This window comes from Chiloscyllium plagiosum, chromosome 28, assembly GCF_004010195.1.
Source record: "Chiloscyllium plagiosum isolate BGI_BamShark_2017 chromosome 28, ASM401019v2, whole genome shotgun sequence".
NCBI classification, from domain to species: Eukaryota; Metazoa; Chordata; class Chondrichthyes; order Orectolobiformes; family Hemiscylliidae; genus Chiloscyllium; species Chiloscyllium plagiosum.
This window is the reverse complement of record NC_057737.1, coordinates 1,287,943-1,306,326: the sequence shown is the minus strand read 5'-3', so window position 1 is coordinate 1,306,326 and position 18,384 is coordinate 1,287,943. Positions and strand designations below refer to the sequence as shown.

General features: G+C 47.1%; 1 protein-coding gene across 1 annotated transcript in view; it reads left to right on the top strand.

The window, feature by feature from the left end:
• slc46a1 (solute carrier family 46 member 1) overlaps positions 1-18,384 on the top strand; it is a 29,688-nt gene that overhangs the window by 3,754 nt on the left and 7,550 nt on the right. The window contains exons 2-3 of the mRNA XM_043718053.1: positions 4,759-5,611; positions 6,133-6,216. Of these exons, the coding sequence (XP_043573988.1) occupies positions 4,759-5,611; positions 6,133-6,216 (937 nt within the window). The remainder of the gene's footprint in view (positions 1-4,758; positions 5,612-6,132; positions 6,217-18,384) is intronic.

The window sequence follows — 18,384 nt, the reverse complement described above, 5'->3', positions numbered from 1 at the left end:
GTTGGAGGCTGAGAGGTGACCTTATAGAGGTTTACAAAATTATGAGGGGCATGGATAGGGTAAATGGACAAAGTCTTTTCCCTGGGGTCGGGGAGTCCAGAACTAGGGGGCATAGGTTTAGGGTGAGAGGGGAAAGATATAAAAGAGACCTAAAGGGCAATGTTTTCACGCAGAGGGTGGTACGTGTATGGAATAAGCTGCCAGAGGATGTGGTGGATGCTGGTACAATTGCAACATTTAAGAGGCATTTGGATGGGTATATGAATAGGAAGGTTTTGGAGGGATATGGGCCGGGTGCTGGCAGATGGGACTAGATTGGGTTGGGATATCAGGTTGGCATGGATGGGTTGGACCGAAGGGTCTGTTTCCATGCTGTACATCTCTATGACTCTAAGTGTTTAGATGTGACCTAGTGATACCAAGGCATACAAGGCTACGGGCCAAGTGCTGAAAAATGAGATTAGAATAGTCAGGTGATTTGTTTTTAACCTGCACAGACTCAGTCAGCTGAAGGACCCTTTTCAGTGCTGCTGGACTCTAAGATTTGATGACTCTGTAATACAGCATCAATCAGTACAGAATTAACAATAATCTGTGATCAATACAGAATTAATCAGAACAAAACCATTAATAAACAATAGTGAATAATCAATAATTAATATAGAAAATCAGCAATCAATACAGAATAATTGTCAATAACCAATGCAGAATCATCAGTCATGAATACAAAATAATCAATACAGAATCAATAATCAGCCCAGAATCAATTAGCAGTCAGTACAAATCATCTACAATTAATACCAAATCATCAATATTCAATACAAAACATCAAAAATCAATACAGTATTACCAATATATGTGGGTTCATCATCAATCAATACAAAAACATCAACAATTAATACAGAATCATCAATAACCGTGCAGATTCTCAGCACAGAATCATCGATAATCAATACAGAAACATCAATAACATCAACAATCTATGCACATCGAGCCATTGGTGCAGAAGAATGATAGGGGATCATCAATAATCCTGAATAATCAGCCAATAGTGAGTAATTGATGAGCAATCAACCAATAATCAGAGCAGAATAATTAGGACATTAATCCCTCTGGAATATCAACCAACAGGATAATAATTGTAAGGGAGTACATACAGAATAATCAGTAAATTGTCATAAAGTAATCAGTTAAGTGCAAAATAACAGAGTCATCAAAAAATATAAAAACATTTGAATCAACAGCACAAATTGGCCATTCAGTCCTTCAAGCCTGCCCCACCATTCAATAAGATCATGGCTGAGCTGTTTGTGTTCCAAATCCCACATCCCCATCTATTCCCGATAACCCTCGATTTTCCCTTGCTGTGAATCGATCCACCTCTGCATTAAAAGTATCCAATGGCCTTGCCTTCTGAGGCAGAGGGTTCCAAAGCCTCTGAGATAAAAAAAACTCCTCTCATCCCGGATCTAAATGAGTGACCTCTAATTATCAGCCGGTGCCCCCTTGTTCTGGACCTCCTACAAGAGGAAACCTCCTTTACACATCCACCTTGTCGAGACCATTCAGGATCTTATACTTAAATCCTCATTCAGTGGCAACAAGCTCATTCTGTTCATCCTTTCCTCACAAGACAGCCAATTCATTCCAGATATCAATCTAGTAAAACTCCTCAGAACTGCGTCCAATGTACTTACATCCTTAAATAAGAACTCCAGAAATGTACTTGAGAAGTGGTCTCATCAGTACTTGTACAAATGAAGCATCAAACCCTTACCTTTATGTTCAAGTCCCCTCGTAATAAAGAATGTCACCCCATTAGGTGTTTTAATCACTTGCTGAACCTGCATTCTAACTTTGTTATTCACTCACTGAAGCACTCGGATTCCTGTGCACTTCAGACTTCTGCAGTTGTTCTTGGTTTAAGGAACACTGCTTTTTATTCCTCCTGCCAAAGTAAACAGTTTCACATTTTTCCATGTTATAGTCCATTTGTCACATTTTTGCTCGTTTGACATTTCTATCAACCTATTGCTACCAACCTGCTTAATGATCTATCTTTGTGGCATCTGCAAATTTAGCCATCATGCTTGCAATCCCTTAAACTTAGTCTTTAATATAAATTGTAAAATGTTGAAGGTTTAGTACAGACCTCCTGCAGGACTCGCCACATTCTGGCAATGCAAAAGACCCATAAATGCACTCTCAGGTTTTCTGCCAGCCCCTGTCAATCTTCTATCCATGTTAGTTTGTTAATTTGTGCACCGTGAATTCCTACTTTCCGTAAAACCCCTTGTTTGAGCGGTGGCCTTGCAGAAGTGTATAAAATCATGAGAGGTACAGAGGAGTTAGAGGGAGGTGTCTTTTCCATAGGATGGGGGAATTTCAAGACAGGGGGGCATTTTTGAAGGGGTGAGAGACATTTAAAAAAGACACAAGGGGCAAAATGTTTAGAGGGTGGTTCGCATGTGGGATGAACTTCCTGAGGAAGTGGTGGATATGGGCCCAGTTACAACATTTAAAAGACCATTTGGATAAATAGATGAATAGGAAACGTTTGGAGGGATATGGGCCAGGAGCAGGCAGGTGGGACTAGATTAGTTTGGGATTATGGTAGACATGAACTGGTTGGACCAAGGGGTCAGTTTCCATGCTGTGTGACTCTTAAATATCTTTCATGCCGTACATGCCTTTCAGATATCCAAGTGCAGTCAGTCACTGGGGCTCCCCTTTATCCATCTTGCACATTACCCCTTTAAAGAATTACAATATATAAGTTGAACACAATTTCCCCTCCATGAAACAATGCTGAATTGCTTGATTACCATAAATTTTTCCATATGCCCATCTGTAACCTTCTGAATGATCAATGCTAACAGCATAGTCACAACACTTTTCAGGCTAACTGACCTATAGTTTTTGTCCCCCACTCTCAAAAGAGACATTATATTTGGTACTTCCCAGTCTAATAGAATCTTTGCCAATTCTAGTAAATTTTGGAAGATTGACACCAACACATCCACTATCTCATTAGCCATTTCTTTAAGGTCTTAGGATGAATTCCACCAGGACCCGGAGAGTTGTTTACATTTCACGTCAAATATTCTCTGGTGCACAGAGCCCGAGGAATTATCTGTGGTTATCAGTCTCAGTATAATGTGGTAAGGCACACGGAGGAAATCTCTGTAGGAATGCTCAGGATTGGGGCTTGGGCTATCCACCCAGTCAATGTTATTTTTTATGACCCACCACTAAAATCACTCAAATGATCATGATGTGGAGGTGCCAGTTTAGGACTGGAGTGGACAAAGTTTAAAAATCACACTACGCCAGGTTATAGTCCAGCAGGTTTTTTTGGAAATGCTAGCATTCACTGTGCGCTCCGAAAGCTAGTGCTTCCAAATAAACCTGTTAGGCTATAACCTGGTGTGTGGTTGTTGTGTGATTTTTAAACTTAAAATAATCAACCAAACAGCTAATCTCAACGGGCACTGCCAAGCAGAGGTGGTGGAACCATTACTCAACTGAAGGAGGGTTTGGAAGCAGGGAGGGACCTGGAGGGGGAGATAACGCACTCCAGCCCCTGCAGTGCCCACCTCTCTCCCTCCCCAGTCCATGCTGTTTTAGGTAGCTTTGTCCAGGGGGAACTTCCATGAGCATAGATATCCAGTGACTCTCATCTTGGATCTTTTCAAATCAACTTGTTCAGACACGTTGTGACACACCTGGAGTAGGTGGGACTTGAACCTGGGACTCTTGGCCAAGAGTTAGGGGCACTACCACTGCTTCAGAAGAGCCCCAATTTTGTTTTTAGTAAATCTTCACTGACAAAACAAGCAATTTACAAGCATTACCCACTGGAGATAGTGCAGCGATTACAGAATAGGGGAGAGTAGGAAGAGAGGGAGGGGGTTAAATTCAAATGGAGTTGGAAGTGAAATGAAGCATTCCAAACCCCATGGTGCCCACCTCTCCCAACACAGTCAATTAATCGCAATTATCTCATTAAATAATTGCTCCATTAGCAAACACTGCCCTGAGGAGTCCTGCAGCAATGACCTGGGGCTGATCATTGACAACAATGACCATCATCCTCTATGTCTGGCCTGTCTTCAGGGATCTTCCCCTGATTCATTTGGATTGGCCAACACTGGTCCTGAAACCAGATAACACAAGTTGTTTGGGTTAAACCCAAGCGTCTGTGGAGGGTGACACAACTGAGATGTGATAGAGTCATAGAGATGTATAGCACTCTTTGGTCCAACTTATCCATGCAGTCCAGCTATCCTAAATTAATCTAGTCTCATTTTCCAGCACTTGGCCCATATCCCACTAAACCCTTCGTATTCCTATACCCATCCAGATGCCTCTTAAATGTTGTAATTGTACCAGCCTCCACCACTTCCTCTGGCAGCTCATTCCCTACATGCACCACATATGATAGATGGGATAGAATGTAAACCTATTGGTTAGAGAGCCCAGGACTGGCAAAGGTCATCTAAAGATAGGAGCCTTTCAAGACCATAATTAGGAAATAGATCTTCACAAGCGGCAATTAATGCTCCATCAATTGTTAATTTTAAACCTGAGATCGATAGTGTGTGGTTAACCAAAATCATTAATTGGAAACAAGGCAAAGGCAGTTATATGAACAGCAGAGAGTTTGAGGGGCTGAATGGTCTCCTTTCATTCATTGGTTGGTGTGTTGGGATCTCCTGGAGGGAATCTCCTGAAAGTGATCTTGCTGCTCTCTCCTAGGAAGTAGAGACTTTGACCTCCCATTGGAACCTCTACATTAACGTCGGGGGCTTTGCTGTGGGACTGTTCTCTGCGACACTGCTTGGACCATGGAGTGACCGTGTGGGCAGGAGACCGATCCTGATCCTACCGGCTGTCGGTCTGTCACTACAGGCTGCAGTCTATCTCATTGTCATGTACCGGGAGCTGCCAGTCGGCTTCTTTCTGATTGGTCGCCTGCTGAGCGGTCTCCTGGGTGACTTTAACACCATCCTGGCCGGCTGTTTCTCATACATCGCAGACATCAGCGACAAACCATCACGCACGTTCCGGGTTGCCGTGCTGGAAGCGTGCCTGGGAATGGCGGGAATGTTTGGCAGCATTATTGGAGGCCAGTGGAGTAAAGCTCAAGGTTACATCAATCCGTTCTGGCTGGTGTTGGCACTGAACGTGGCCACTGTCATCTACGCTGTTGTTTTCGTTAAAGAGTCTGTGACCGCAAAGAGACCAGGCAAATTGTTGACCATGGAGCATTACCGCTCGGTGTACCGCCTCTATTCTAGCGGGCAGGAGACTGGCCGCAGGCACCGTCTCTGCCTGTATGCACTGTCCCTCTTTATCGTGGTGACTGTTCATTTCGGAGTCAAGGACATTCTCATCCTTTTTGAGCTGAGCTCCCCACTGTGCTGGCGATCCGATCAGATTGGATACGGCTCAGCCATTGAGCATTTGACCTACTTGAGCAGCCTGCTGGCTCTGAAGATGATGCAGTGTTGCCTTGCGGACAGTTGGATTGCTCAGATTGGGCTGCTGTCGAACATGGCTGGTTTGGTGACCTTCTCAATAGCAGTGACCAGCGCTGTCATGTTCACTGGTGAGTCAGTGCTTTGAGATTTGTAGACACTTCCCAACAGACAGTCGGACTGAATCCTGAGATAATGAAGTGTCAGGTCACTCTTATAAATCCTAACACTCACTGGGATTGGGCTTGACAGCAGGGATAGGGAGCTCTGTGTTTATTTGTCCTTCCCTTTCACTTTCCAGGGTTTATACCTGGACAGTGCTGAAGCAATCCCCACTTTGAGCTTTGTTCTGTAACAGTTTTTCCCACCAACCTATGGTTGCAGTCTAGCTGGCTCTATTCTGTTCTAGTCCTAATTAGAGTTGGCTCACTTAATTATTCTGACCCTGGATTGGCCAATGTCATATTTCACCATCATCCTGAACCTTATGATGCAATGATTACTGTTCCCCAAATGTTCCCCCAAGATAACCTCGATCACATCAGTTTCTGGATGGTGTGACCCCATTCGCTTGTTTTCCACAAATGTCTGTCACTACATTGTGACAATTCAGTCTGTTACAAACCATGTCTTCCTTCTCCTTTTCCCCTAGGTTATGGGATACGGTTTCTTGCTATGGCGACTACACCAGTGATCCGAGCTAAATTATCAAAGTTAGCTGATGTGACAGAGCAAGGTAAGCTCAAAAACATGCACTCACTCAGAGAGCATGCTTTTACAATTTTGTTGAACAAAATCCTCCTCCTCAGAATCTTTACTGTATCTTTACTTATTTTTGCATAGGATGTTTTCATAAGCAAATGTTATGAGTCTGTGGTAAAAGATAAAAACAGAAAGTGCAGGAGAAACAACAAGTCTGTCTGCCTTCAGAACTTCCGGGTTCTGAAAAAGAGTCATAATAGATTCAAAATATTAACTCCACAGATGGTGTCAGACCTTGTTGGGAGACATTGAGGTCTGCAGATGCTGGAGATCGGAGTCGAGAGTGTGGTGCTGGAATAGGACAGCTGGTCAGGCAACATCCAAGGAGCAGGAGAATCGACTTGTCAGGCCAGAGCCCTTCATCAGGAATGAGGCTGAGAGCCTTGGGGTTGGAGAGATAAATGGGAGTGGGTGTGGGGCTGGAGAGAACGTAGCTCTTAGCCACCTTCTGATGATTCCTGATGAAGGGCTCCAGCCCAAAATGTCGATTCTCCTACTCCTCGGATGCTGCCTGACCTGCTGTGCTTTTCCAGCAACACACTCTCGACCCCAGACCTTTGTTGGGCTTATCCAGCACTTTATGTTTTCAAATGTTCAGCATTTGCTTTTGTGTGTTTAAAGGGTGTACTGTAATAGCAGAACATTTAAAAATACTTCTTATGATCAATCAGAGACCTGAAGGGGAGATGGTGCCTGTCAGGGAGGGAGTACTATTGTGACCTTACCCCATTGTGATCTGCCACCCTGTCAACTGTTTCTCCTGAGGGTTAGGCTAAGAGGAGTGATCTTTATCAGCACTGTGATATGTCATACATTTCCTGCAAGTATTTTCTATGATGTGGAGGAGCCGGTGTTGGACTGGGGTGGACAAAGTTAAAAATGATACAACACCAGGTTATAGTCCAACAGGTTTAATTGGAAGCACTAGCTTTTGGAGCACTGCTCCTTCATCACGTAACTAGTTACCTGATGATGGAGCAATGCTCTGAAAGCTAGTGCTTCCAATTAAACCTGTTGGACTATAACCTGATGTTGTGTGATGTTTAACTATGTACTCTCTAGTCAGCCTTATACTTGCAGTAAAATACTTGAAGCATAAATAGTTTTATCAGTCAGAGCCATATGATAGGCAAAGGTTGCTCACTGCTGGTCTGATCAACAGATTTATTGGGATCTCATAAAAGTGAAGGTTTGCACAGAATCTGGAAAGGGGGAGTGGGAGAAGGGCAGTATCAGTGACACCAACCCATTTCTGTCAGTAAGCTGACTTTGGGGGGGGTGGGGGGGATGAGGAGGGAGGTGGAGGGAGTACAAGCTATGTCAGATGTGAGACAGCTGCCTCTCACACACAAGGGAGTCCTGAGCTCCACTTCCAAGTGGAATTGTGCCAGGGTGGTCCAACACTGGCCATACTTTCTCTGGTACTCAGGATTTAGTGGGAATAAGGGGATGTATATGAAGGACCTGTGAAGGTTTGAGCATGTGTGCACCGGGAATGAGATTAGATCCACCCAGCCCTTCAAACCTGCTTCCCCATTGGATAAGATTAAGCCTGATCTTCTTGTCATCTTCACTCTTGTTTTTATCTGATTGTTCCCCTTCCCTTCCCTTCCCTGTCAGTCTGAAATCTATCCAGTTCAACCGTGAACAACTCACCAGCCCAGCCTGTTCTGCTCTCAAGGGAACAGACTGACAACTTTCTGAGAAAGAGGATTTCTCCTCAGCTCCGTCTTCAAACGGCGATGTCTCACTCATAAACTCTGTCCCCAGTTCCAGTCTCCCAAACAAGAGGAACCACTCACTCGATGTCCCTCCATCCAGGTCCCCAAAGACTGAGAGTACATCCCCGTCCACCCAGATTAGTGCCTGCCTCAGGCACAGGTAACTTCCTAGCAGCCAATACCTCCATGAAGCAGGGGGAGGGGTGGGGATGGTGCTGGTGGTCAGGCTGCTGCAGAGTTTGGAGCAGAGTGAGTGGGTTTTATCTCAATGGGGATCAGAGATTACACCTGCAATGAGGAAGCAGCTGCCAGATTCTCAATCTCTGTGTTTATGGTGCTGATACAGCGGAAGTTATTGTTATAACTCAAGGTCATTCCGGGAGTTCACTGAAAGACAGAGTCCCATCCTGCTGCACAATTATCCCATGAATAACAGAGCAGCTTCCATTCCTGACCAAAGCAGTGTTGAAGGAGCTCTGCACATTGCTGCCTCACAGGACCCTGTCAGGCAATCAGCCCAAATCACTGGCGACTCTCTTTCCAGCTTAGCCAGTGAATGAACCCCGTTCAACCAGCGCAGGGAGGGAACACTGAAACTTTTTCCCAGGGGAACCTTCCAGAGCCAGGACAATCTGGGAAGGAGCCAACCTTGGACACTGGTCCTGCTGCATGCTCAGTTTCAGCCCACACGTCCCAGTGAGATTGGTCTCACTGAGACCTGAACTGGTGGGATGCTGGGGTAAGTGTCCATGTGAGGCACAGAACTAGGGAAGGTCTTAGAATACATACGGGGGACAAGTGATCAAATCTGGGGAGATGCGGTCATTCAAAGAAGATGGTCAAGGCCGAAGTTAAAGGTATTCGTACAGGAACTGGTGAATTGGCCGTGTCAGGAGGAGATAGACAGTCCAACTCCCAGAGCCAGCCAGTTAGACATTACCAAAATAATAAAAGGACATAATTAAAGGCTCTGCATCTGGGTGCACACAACAATTGGAACAAACCAGACGAATGGACAACTCAAATAGAAATAAAAGAATATGATCTGATGGCCATTGCAGGGACATGGATTGGGATCTGAGTATTGAATAGTCAGGACATTTAGGAAGGACAGGAAATTCGGGGAAAGTATGACAATGCAGCCCCTTTAATGTTATTTTGTCCTTGGTTTTTGTTTTGAGAAGTCAAGGTTCCAATATGTCTGGGAAAGAGCCCAGTTTAACAATGGCAGGGAAGCGAGCAGTTCTCCCAGTTCAAAAGTTTTTTCTAGTTTCTTTTAGTTGTAACCATGAGACACTGCTGCAGTCCAGAGAAAGGTTCCAAGCTTCAGCTTGACTAGTTTCTCTCTCTCTGCCTGTAAGAAACTGTGTTTGAATTTACCTTTTGCTAAGAGGTGTGTTTGTGGGATGTTACGGGAATTGGAACAGTTCCTTAGTTAAGTTGTGGTATTGAGTCAGTTGAGTTTTCAAATAGTTAAGTTATTCTAAATACTGTTTCCTTTTGTTCATGTTTCAACTGTCGTGTTTAAAAAAATTGGTTCGCTTAAAGTTTGACCATCTGCATTCCACTTCACATCTATCTTTAACATAAGAAAAAGTTCTGGTCGAGACTACCTTCTTACACTATTTTGAGGGGGTCTGGCCCAGTCTATAACAAAGGGCAAAGGACTTGGATCAGTTCATTAATGATGGTATTAGCTCAGGAGGGAGGGACAGACAACCTAAATTCAGGAAACTAAGAGTTGGAGACAGTTTGATTCAAGGTGAGATTTGAGAAAACTCGAGGTCATGTGTGAGAGTGATATACAGACCCCTTTGAAGTCACCACATGGAGGTTGGAGCATAAAGGAAGAGTTAATAGGAACCTGTTGGAAAGGGAAGGCAATAATCACGGAAGATTTTAATCTAGTTATAAACTAGAAAGGAGGACAAAGATTGCTGAGATAAGGAGTTGATAGAATGTTTTCCTGATAGTTTCTTAGGACAGCATTTTCAGAATTGACTAGAGATCAAATACTGGACCTTGTACTGCCTCTGTACTGTGAAATGATTATTGAATAATCTCATCATTTTCATATCATATCAGTAGTTAATGTTGTTCCTCTGTTTAAGAAGGGAAAGGGATAATTCAGAAGCTGTAGACTAGTGAGTCTCACCTTGATGGTTGGGAAGCTGTTGGAGAGAATTCTTAGGGATAGGATTTATGTGCATTTTGAAAAGCACGGCCTAATTAGGGACAGTCAGCATGGCTCTGTGCAGGGCAGATCGTGTCTGACTAACAAGATTGAATTTTTCGAGGAGATGACAAAGGTGATCAATGAGGGTAGAGCAGTGGATGTTGTCTACATGGATTTTAGTAAGGCTTTTGACAAGGTCACTCGTGGTTGGCTCATCCAGAAGGTTAACATGCATGGGATCCACCATGGTTTGGTCACATTGATTCAGAATTGACTTGCCCATAGAAGACAGAGGGTAATGTGGAAGGCTGTTTTTCTGGGAGATCTGTGATTAGTAGTGTTGCACAGCGATCTGTACTGGGACCTCTGCTGTTTGTAATATATATAATTGACTTGGATGAAAATGTAGATGGGTGGATTAGTGAGTTTACAGATGATACAAAGATCAGTAGAGTTGTGGATAGTATAGAAGGTTGTCAAAGGATACAGTGGGATATAGATCAGTTGCAGATATGGGCAGATAAATGACAGATGGAGTTTAATCAGGGTAAGTGTGAGGTGCTGCACTATGGGAGATCAAATGTTAAGGAAAAGGATACAGTTAATGGCAAAACTCTGAACAGCATTCATGGACAGAAGGATCTTGGGGTTCAAGTCCATAGCTCCCTGAAAGTGGCCATACAAGTAGATAGGGTGGTAAAGAAGGGATATGGCATGCTGGCCTTTATTGTTTGGGGAATTGAGTACAAGAGCCAGGATGTCATGGTGCAGCTTTAAAAGATTTTGGTTAGGCTACTATTATGGACTAGGCCAGACCATTCAAAACATTCTTAAGCAGACAGCTCAGAAGATAACTTTGTAGTTTGTTTTGGTAAGTGTACAGGGAAAATTACCCCGATTAAGTTAACTGGATTGACTACCAGATTTTAAAACAGACAAGAATTTATTCACAAGATTACACAATGAAACATAAAGAACAGAATAAAGGACCCTGACAGAACTCAGTCTGTCCAACTAGACTTAACTATGCTGTTCCGAATATACACAACAGTCCCAATAAGCAAACTTCCTTTAAAACCCAGTATAAATGGAACACATGCTTACAGGTTGAAGATGAAAGGCAGAAAAGAGAGAGTTTCCACACAGCTTCCTGTTGAATTTCTCACCAGGTCAGACTGAACTAAAACTGCTCAGCTAGAGAGCTTACCACTCCCCTTTCATTATGCAGGTCCTTCTAAAACATGACCACTTTGGCCTGAAGTCTCATCTGTTTATATAAAAAAAAAGACCTCTCAAAATCCTTTCCATCTCTCTACCAAACCAGACTGATTGGAGCCTGGCCCGGTTTATTGCCCCTCTGAAAAAAAATGAAGGACAGAGTCTCCTTGAGCCAAAGAGCAGCTTTTAGAAAAAAAGGGACGACCTTTGTGACACGACACGCTCAGTATTGTGTTCATTCTGGTTGCCACATTACAGGAAGGATGTGGAGGTTTTGGAGAGGGTGCAGAAGAGGTTTCCCAGGATGCTGCCTGGATTAGAGGGTACGAGCTGTAAGGAGAGGCTAGAAAAACTCTGGTTGTTTTCTCTGGAGCAACGGAGGCTGAGGGGAGACTTGATAGAAGTCTATAAAATTATAAGCTACATAGATAGGGTTTACGGTCAGAATCTTTTTCCCAGAGTTGAAATATCTAATACTGGAGGGCATGCATTTAAAGTGAGAGGGAGAAACTTCAAAGGAGATGTGAGGGGCAAACTTTACAGAGAGTGGTAGGAGTCTGGGACATGCTACCAAGGGTGGTGGAGGAGGCAGATACAATAGGGACATTTAAGAGACTTTTAGGTAAGTACATGGATATGGAGAGAATGGACCAAGGGCAGGCAGAAGGGATTAGTTTAACTTGACGTCATGTTCGACACAACATTGTGAGTTGAAGGACCCATTCTGTACTGTTCTGTGTTCATACTGAAGGTGCCCATAGTAGCCAGTGACCCTAATATGGCTGAATTACATTCAGTTTGATGATCAGAAGAGTAAGTCCAATACTAGTGTTTTAAAGTTTAAGTGAAACCAGAGCTGCCTGAAGAAAACTTGCAAACAATGTTAACACATACATCAGAAGTCACACGGCACCAGGTTACAGTCCAATAAGCTTGTGATTTCAAATAAACCTGTTGGATTATAACCTGGTGTCATGTGACTTCTGACCTTGTCCACCCCAGTCCAACACCAGCCTCTCCACATCAGACCTGTCAGAAGTGATGTAGTGACAGAAATTTAAGGGGATGTTTTAGATTACACAGAATAGATATATTCCAACAAGAAAGAAATGTTGCAAGAATGGGACCTATCTCCAATAGTTAACAAAACGTTTTGCAGATAATGTCAAAAACAAAGTGTTAAATTGTGCTGGTTGGAACTAGGACAGAAAATTGGACAGAATGTAAAGAACAGCAAAGATTTCCAAAATAATGAAGAGGGAAAAATTAGAGTGAGAGAAAGTTAGCCAGAAATATGAAAATAGACATTAAGAGTTTCAACAGCTATTTTAAAAAGAATAGTGTTACAAAGTGTGAGTCTGGGGAATTAATAATGAAAAATAAAGAAATGGCAGATGAATTGAACAAGTGTCTTGCATTGGTCTTCATTACAGCTGGTGCAGGTAAGATTCCAGAAATAGCTGTAAATCAGGAAATAAAAGGGAACAAGGAATTCAAGTAAATAATAACCACCAGGGAAGGTGGAACTGAGAAAATAGTTGGAACTGTAACTGTCAAGCTGCACTTTCTCCTAGATATTGGAAAATAAAGAGACTGGTCAAATAGTTGCTGCAATGTTTTTAATTTTCCAAAATTTGCTAGATTTGGGAAGGTTCAGTCTTTTTGAAACATCTTTATTCAAAAGGAATCAGAAAGCAGGAACCACAAGCCAGTCAGCTTAACATCTGTCTTCGAGGAAATGTTCCAAGCTATGATTAAGTAAGTTATTGCAGTGTATTTATGTACATTCAAGGTAATTGACCTGAGTCAAGTGTGGATCTTTTGTTAAAGAAATCTTGTTTAGGGGAAAAGGGGGTAATATCAGCATGAATAGACGATTAGTTCAGTTTTGTCTTATTCACCTGTGGGATGTGGGTGTCACTGGCTGGGCCCAGTATTTATTGTCCGTCCCTAGTTGCCCCTTGAGAAGGTGGGGGTGAGCTGCCTTCTTGAACCGCTGCAGTCCATGTACTGTGGGTTGACCCACAATGCCCTTAGGGAGGGAATTCCAGGATTCTGACCCAGCGACAGTGAAGGAACGGTGATATATTTCCAAGTCAGGATGGTGAGTGGCTTGGAGGGGACCTTGCAGGGGGTGGTGTTCCCATGTACCTGCTGCCCTGGTCCTTCTAGATGGAAGTGGATGTGGGTTTGGAAGATGCTGTCTGAGGAGCTTTGGTGAATTTCTGCAGTGCATCTTGTAGATGGTACACACTGCTGCTACTGAGCGTCGGTGGGGGATGGAGTGGATGTTTGTGGATGTGGTATCAATCAAACGGCTACTTTGTCCTGGATGGTGTCAAGCTTCCTGAGTGTTGTTGGAGCTGCCCCCATCCAGAGCAAGTGGGGATATTCCATCACACTCCTGACTTGTGCCTTGTAGATGGTGGACAGGCTTTGTGAGTCAGGAGGTGAGTTACTCGTTGCAGCATTCCTGGTCTCTGACCTGCCCCTGTAGCCACTGTGTTAATGTGGTTGAGTGTAATTGAGCTTCTGGACAGTGGTAACCCCCAGGATGTTGTTAGTGAGGGCTTCAGCTCAAAGAAGCAGAGTAGTAATAATTTCTGATTGGTGAAATTTAACGAGTGGTGTGCCACAGGAATCAGTGCTGGGAGCTCAGCTGTTTACCGTTTATGTAAATTGCTTCTTTGAAGGTATAATTGCTAAATTTGCTGATGACACAAAGATAGGTCAAAAAGTGAGTTGTGAAGAGGAATTGAAGGCGCTATACAAGAATGTAGCTGGACTAAGTGGATGGGCAAAGGTCTCGCAAATGGCAATTGTCAGGTGGACCATTTTGGAAGGAAGAATAAGAAAGAATATTCTCAATGTTGAAGGGTTTCTGAGATTTGAGATGCAGAGGGATCACAAAAGGTTAGTGTGCAGGTACAGCAAGTAGTTAGGAAGGGTAGATGTGAATTGAATACAAAATCTTCTGATTCAGTTATACAGGGGCATTGGTGGGACAGCTCCTGGGGTACAGTGTCCAACATTGGGACAGATCCTGAGGTACAGTGTCCAACATTGGGACAGCTCCTGGGGCACAGTGTCCAACATTGGGACAGCTCCTGGAGCGCAGTGTCCAACATTGGGACAGCTCCTGGAGCGCAGTGTCCAACATTGGGACAGCACCTGGGGTACAGTGTCCCACATTGGGACAGCTCCTGGGGCACAGTGTCCAACATTGGGACAGCACCTGGGGCACAGTGTCCCACATTGGGACAGCACCTGGGGCACAGTGTCCAACCTGGAGCGCAGTGTCCAACATTGGGACGACTCCTGGGGTACAGTGTCCCACATTGGGACAGCTCCTGGGGAACAGTGTCCAACATTGGAACAGTACCTGGGGTACAGTGTCCCACATTGGAACAGCACCTGGGGTACAGTGTCCAACATTGGGACGACTCCTGGGGTACAGTGTCCCACGTTGGGACAGCACCTGGGGTACAGTGTCCAACATTGGAACAGCACCTGGGGTACAGTGTCCAACATTGGGACGACTCCTGGGGTACAGTGTCCCACATAACGTTGGGACAGCGCCTGGAGTACAGTGTCCAGCGTTGGGACAGCGCCTGGAGTACAGTGTCCAGCGTTGGGACAGCGCCTGGAGTAGTGTACAACATTGGGACAGCACCCGGGGCACAGTGTCCAACGTTGGGACAGCACCCAGGGTACAGTGCCCAACGTTGGGACAGCACCCGGGGTACAGTGTCCAACGTTGGGACATCGCCTGGAGTAGTGTCCGACGTTGGGACAGCACCCGGGGTACAATTTCCAACGTTGGGACAGCGTCTGGAGTAGTGTACAACATTGGGACAGCACCCGGGGTACAGTGTCCAACGTTGGGACTGGAGTACAGTGTCCAACGTTGGGACAGTGTCTGGAGTAGTGTACAACATTGGGACAGCACCCGGGGTACAGTGTCCAACGTTGGGACAGCGCCTGGAGTACAGTGTCCAACGTTGGGACAACGCCTGGAGTAGTGTACAACATTGGGACAGCACCCGGGGCACAGTGTCCCACATTGGGACAGCACCCGGAGCACAGTGTCCCACATTGGGACAGTACCTGGGGTACAGTGTCCCACATTGGGACAGCACCTGGGGTACAGTGTCCCACGTTGGGACAGTACCTGGGGTACAGTGTCCATCACTGGGACAGCACCTGACGTACAGTGTCCCACATTGGGACAGCACCTGGTGTACAGTGTCCGACGTTGGGACAGTACCTGGGGTACAGTGTCCAACGTTGGGACAGCGCCCGGGGTACAGTGTCCCAACGTTGGGACAGCGCCCGGAGTACAGTGTCCCATCGTTGGGACAGCGCCCGGGGTACAGTGTCCCATCGTTGGGACAGCGCCCGGGGTACAGTGTCCCAACGTTGGGACAGCACCTGGGGCACAGTGTCCCACATTGGGACAGCACCTGGGGTACAGTGTCCCAACGTTGGAACAGCACCTGGGGCGCAGTGTCCCACATTGGGACAGCACCTGGGGCACAGTGTCCAAGCTGGAGCGCAGTGTCCAACATTGGGACGACTCCTGGGGTACAGTGTCCCACATTGGGACAGCACCTGGGGTACAGTGTCCCACATTGGGACAGCACCTGGGGCACAGTGTCCAACCTGGAGCGCAGTGTCCAACATTGGGACGACTCCTGGGGTACAGTGTCCCACATTGGGACGACTCCTGGGGTACAGTGTCCCACATTGGGACAGCTCCTGGTGTACAGTGTCCCACATTGGGACAGCACCTGGGGCACAGTGTCCCACATTGGGACAGCACCTGGGTTACAGTGTCCCATATTGGGACAGCACCTGGGTTACAGTGTCCCACGTTGGGACAGTACCTGGGGTACAGTGTCCCACGTTGGGACAATACCTGGGGTACAGTGTCCATCATTGGGACAGCACCTGATGTACACTGCCCCGGGGCGCAGTGTCCAACGTTGGGACAGCGCCTGGAGTACAGTGTCCAACGTTGGGACAGCACCCAGGGTACAGTGTCCAACGTTGGGACATCGCCTGGAGTAGTGTCCAACGTTGGTACAGCACCCGGGGCACAGTGTCCGACGTTGGGACAGCACCCGGGGTACAATTTCCAACGTTGGGACAGCGTCTGGAGTAGTGTACAACATTGGGACAGCACCCGGGGTTCCAACGTTGGGACAGTGCCTGGAGTACAGTGTCCAACGTTGGGACAGTGTCTGGAGTAGTGTACAACATTGGGACAGCACCCGGGGTACAGTGTCCAACGTTGGGACAGCGCCCGGGGCACAGTGTCCAACGTTGGGACAGCGCCCGGGGCACAGTGTCCAACGTTGGGACAGCACCTGGGGCACAGTGTCCCACATTGGGACAGCACCCGGGGTACAGTGTCCAACTTTGGGACAGCTCCCGGGGTACAGTGTCCAACATTGGGACAGCGCCTGGAGTAGTGTCCAACGTTGGGACAGCACCCGAGGCACAGTGTGCAAAGTTGGGACAGCGCCTGGAGTAGTGTCCAACGTTGGGAGAGCACCCGGGGCACAGTGTCCAACGTTGGGACAGCGCCCAGGGCACAGTGTCCAACGTTGGAACAGCGCCCGGGGTACAGTGTCCAACGTTGGAACAGCGCCCGGGGTACAGTGTCCAACGTTGGGACAGCGCCCGGGGTACAGTGTCCAACTTTGGGACAGCTCCCGGGGTACAGTGTCCAACATTGGGACAGCGCCTGGAGTAGTGTCCAACGTTGGGAGAGCACCCGGGGCACAGTGTCCCACATTGGGACAGCACCCGGAGCACAGTGTCCCACGTTGGGACAGCACCCGGAGCACAGTGTCCCACGTTGGGACAGTACCCGGGGTACAGTGTCCCACGTTGGGACAGCACCCGGAGTACAGTGTCCCACGTTGGGACAGCACCCGGAGTACAGTGTCCCACATTGGGACAGCACCCGGGGTACAGTGTCCCACATTGGGACAGCACCCGGGGTACAGTGTCCAACGTTGGAACAGCACCCGGGGTACAGTGTCCAACGTTGGGACAGCACCCGGGGCACAGTGTCCAATGTTGGGATAGCGCCCGGGGCACAGTGTCCAACTTTGGGACAGCTCCCGGGGTACAGTGTCCAACATTGGGACAGCTCCCGGGGTACAGTGTGCAAAGTTGGGACAGCGCCTGGAGTAGTGTCCAACGTTGGGAGAGCACCCGGGGCACAGTGTCCAACGTTGGGACAGCGCCCAGGGCACAGTGTCCAACTTTGGGACAGCTCCCGGGGTACAGTGTCCAACTTTGGGACAGCTCCCGGGGTACAGTGTCCAACATTGGGACAGCGCCTGGAGTAGTGTCCAACGTTGGGAGAGCACCCGGGGCACAGTGTCCCACATTGGGACAGCACCCGGAGCACAGTGTCCCACGTTGGGACAGCACCCGGAGCACAGTGTCCCACGTTGGGACAGCACCCGGAGTACAGTGTCCCACGTTGGGACAGCACCCGGAGTACAGTGTCCCACGTTGGGACAGCACCCGGAGTACAGTGTCCCACGTTGGGACAGCACCCGGAGTACAGTGTCCCACGTTGGGACAGCACCCGGAGTACAGTGTCCCACGTTGGGACAGCACCCGGAGTACAGTGTCCCACGTTGGGACAGCACCCGGAGTACAGTGTCCCACGTTGGGACAGCACCCGGAGTACAGTGTCCCACGTTGGGACAGCACCCGGAGTACAGTGTCCCACGTTGGGACAGCACCCGGAGTACAGTGTCCCACGTTGGGACAGCACCCGGAGTACAGTGTCCCACGTTGGGACAGCACCCGGAGTACAGTGTCCCACGTTGGGACAGCACCCGGAGTACAGTGTCCCACGTTGGGACAGCACCCGGAGTACAGTGTCCCACGTTGGGACAGCACCCGGAGTACAGTGTCCCACGTTGGGACAGCACCCGGAGTACAGTGTCCCACGTTGGGACAGCACCCGGAGTACAGTGTCCCACGTTGGGACAGCACCCGG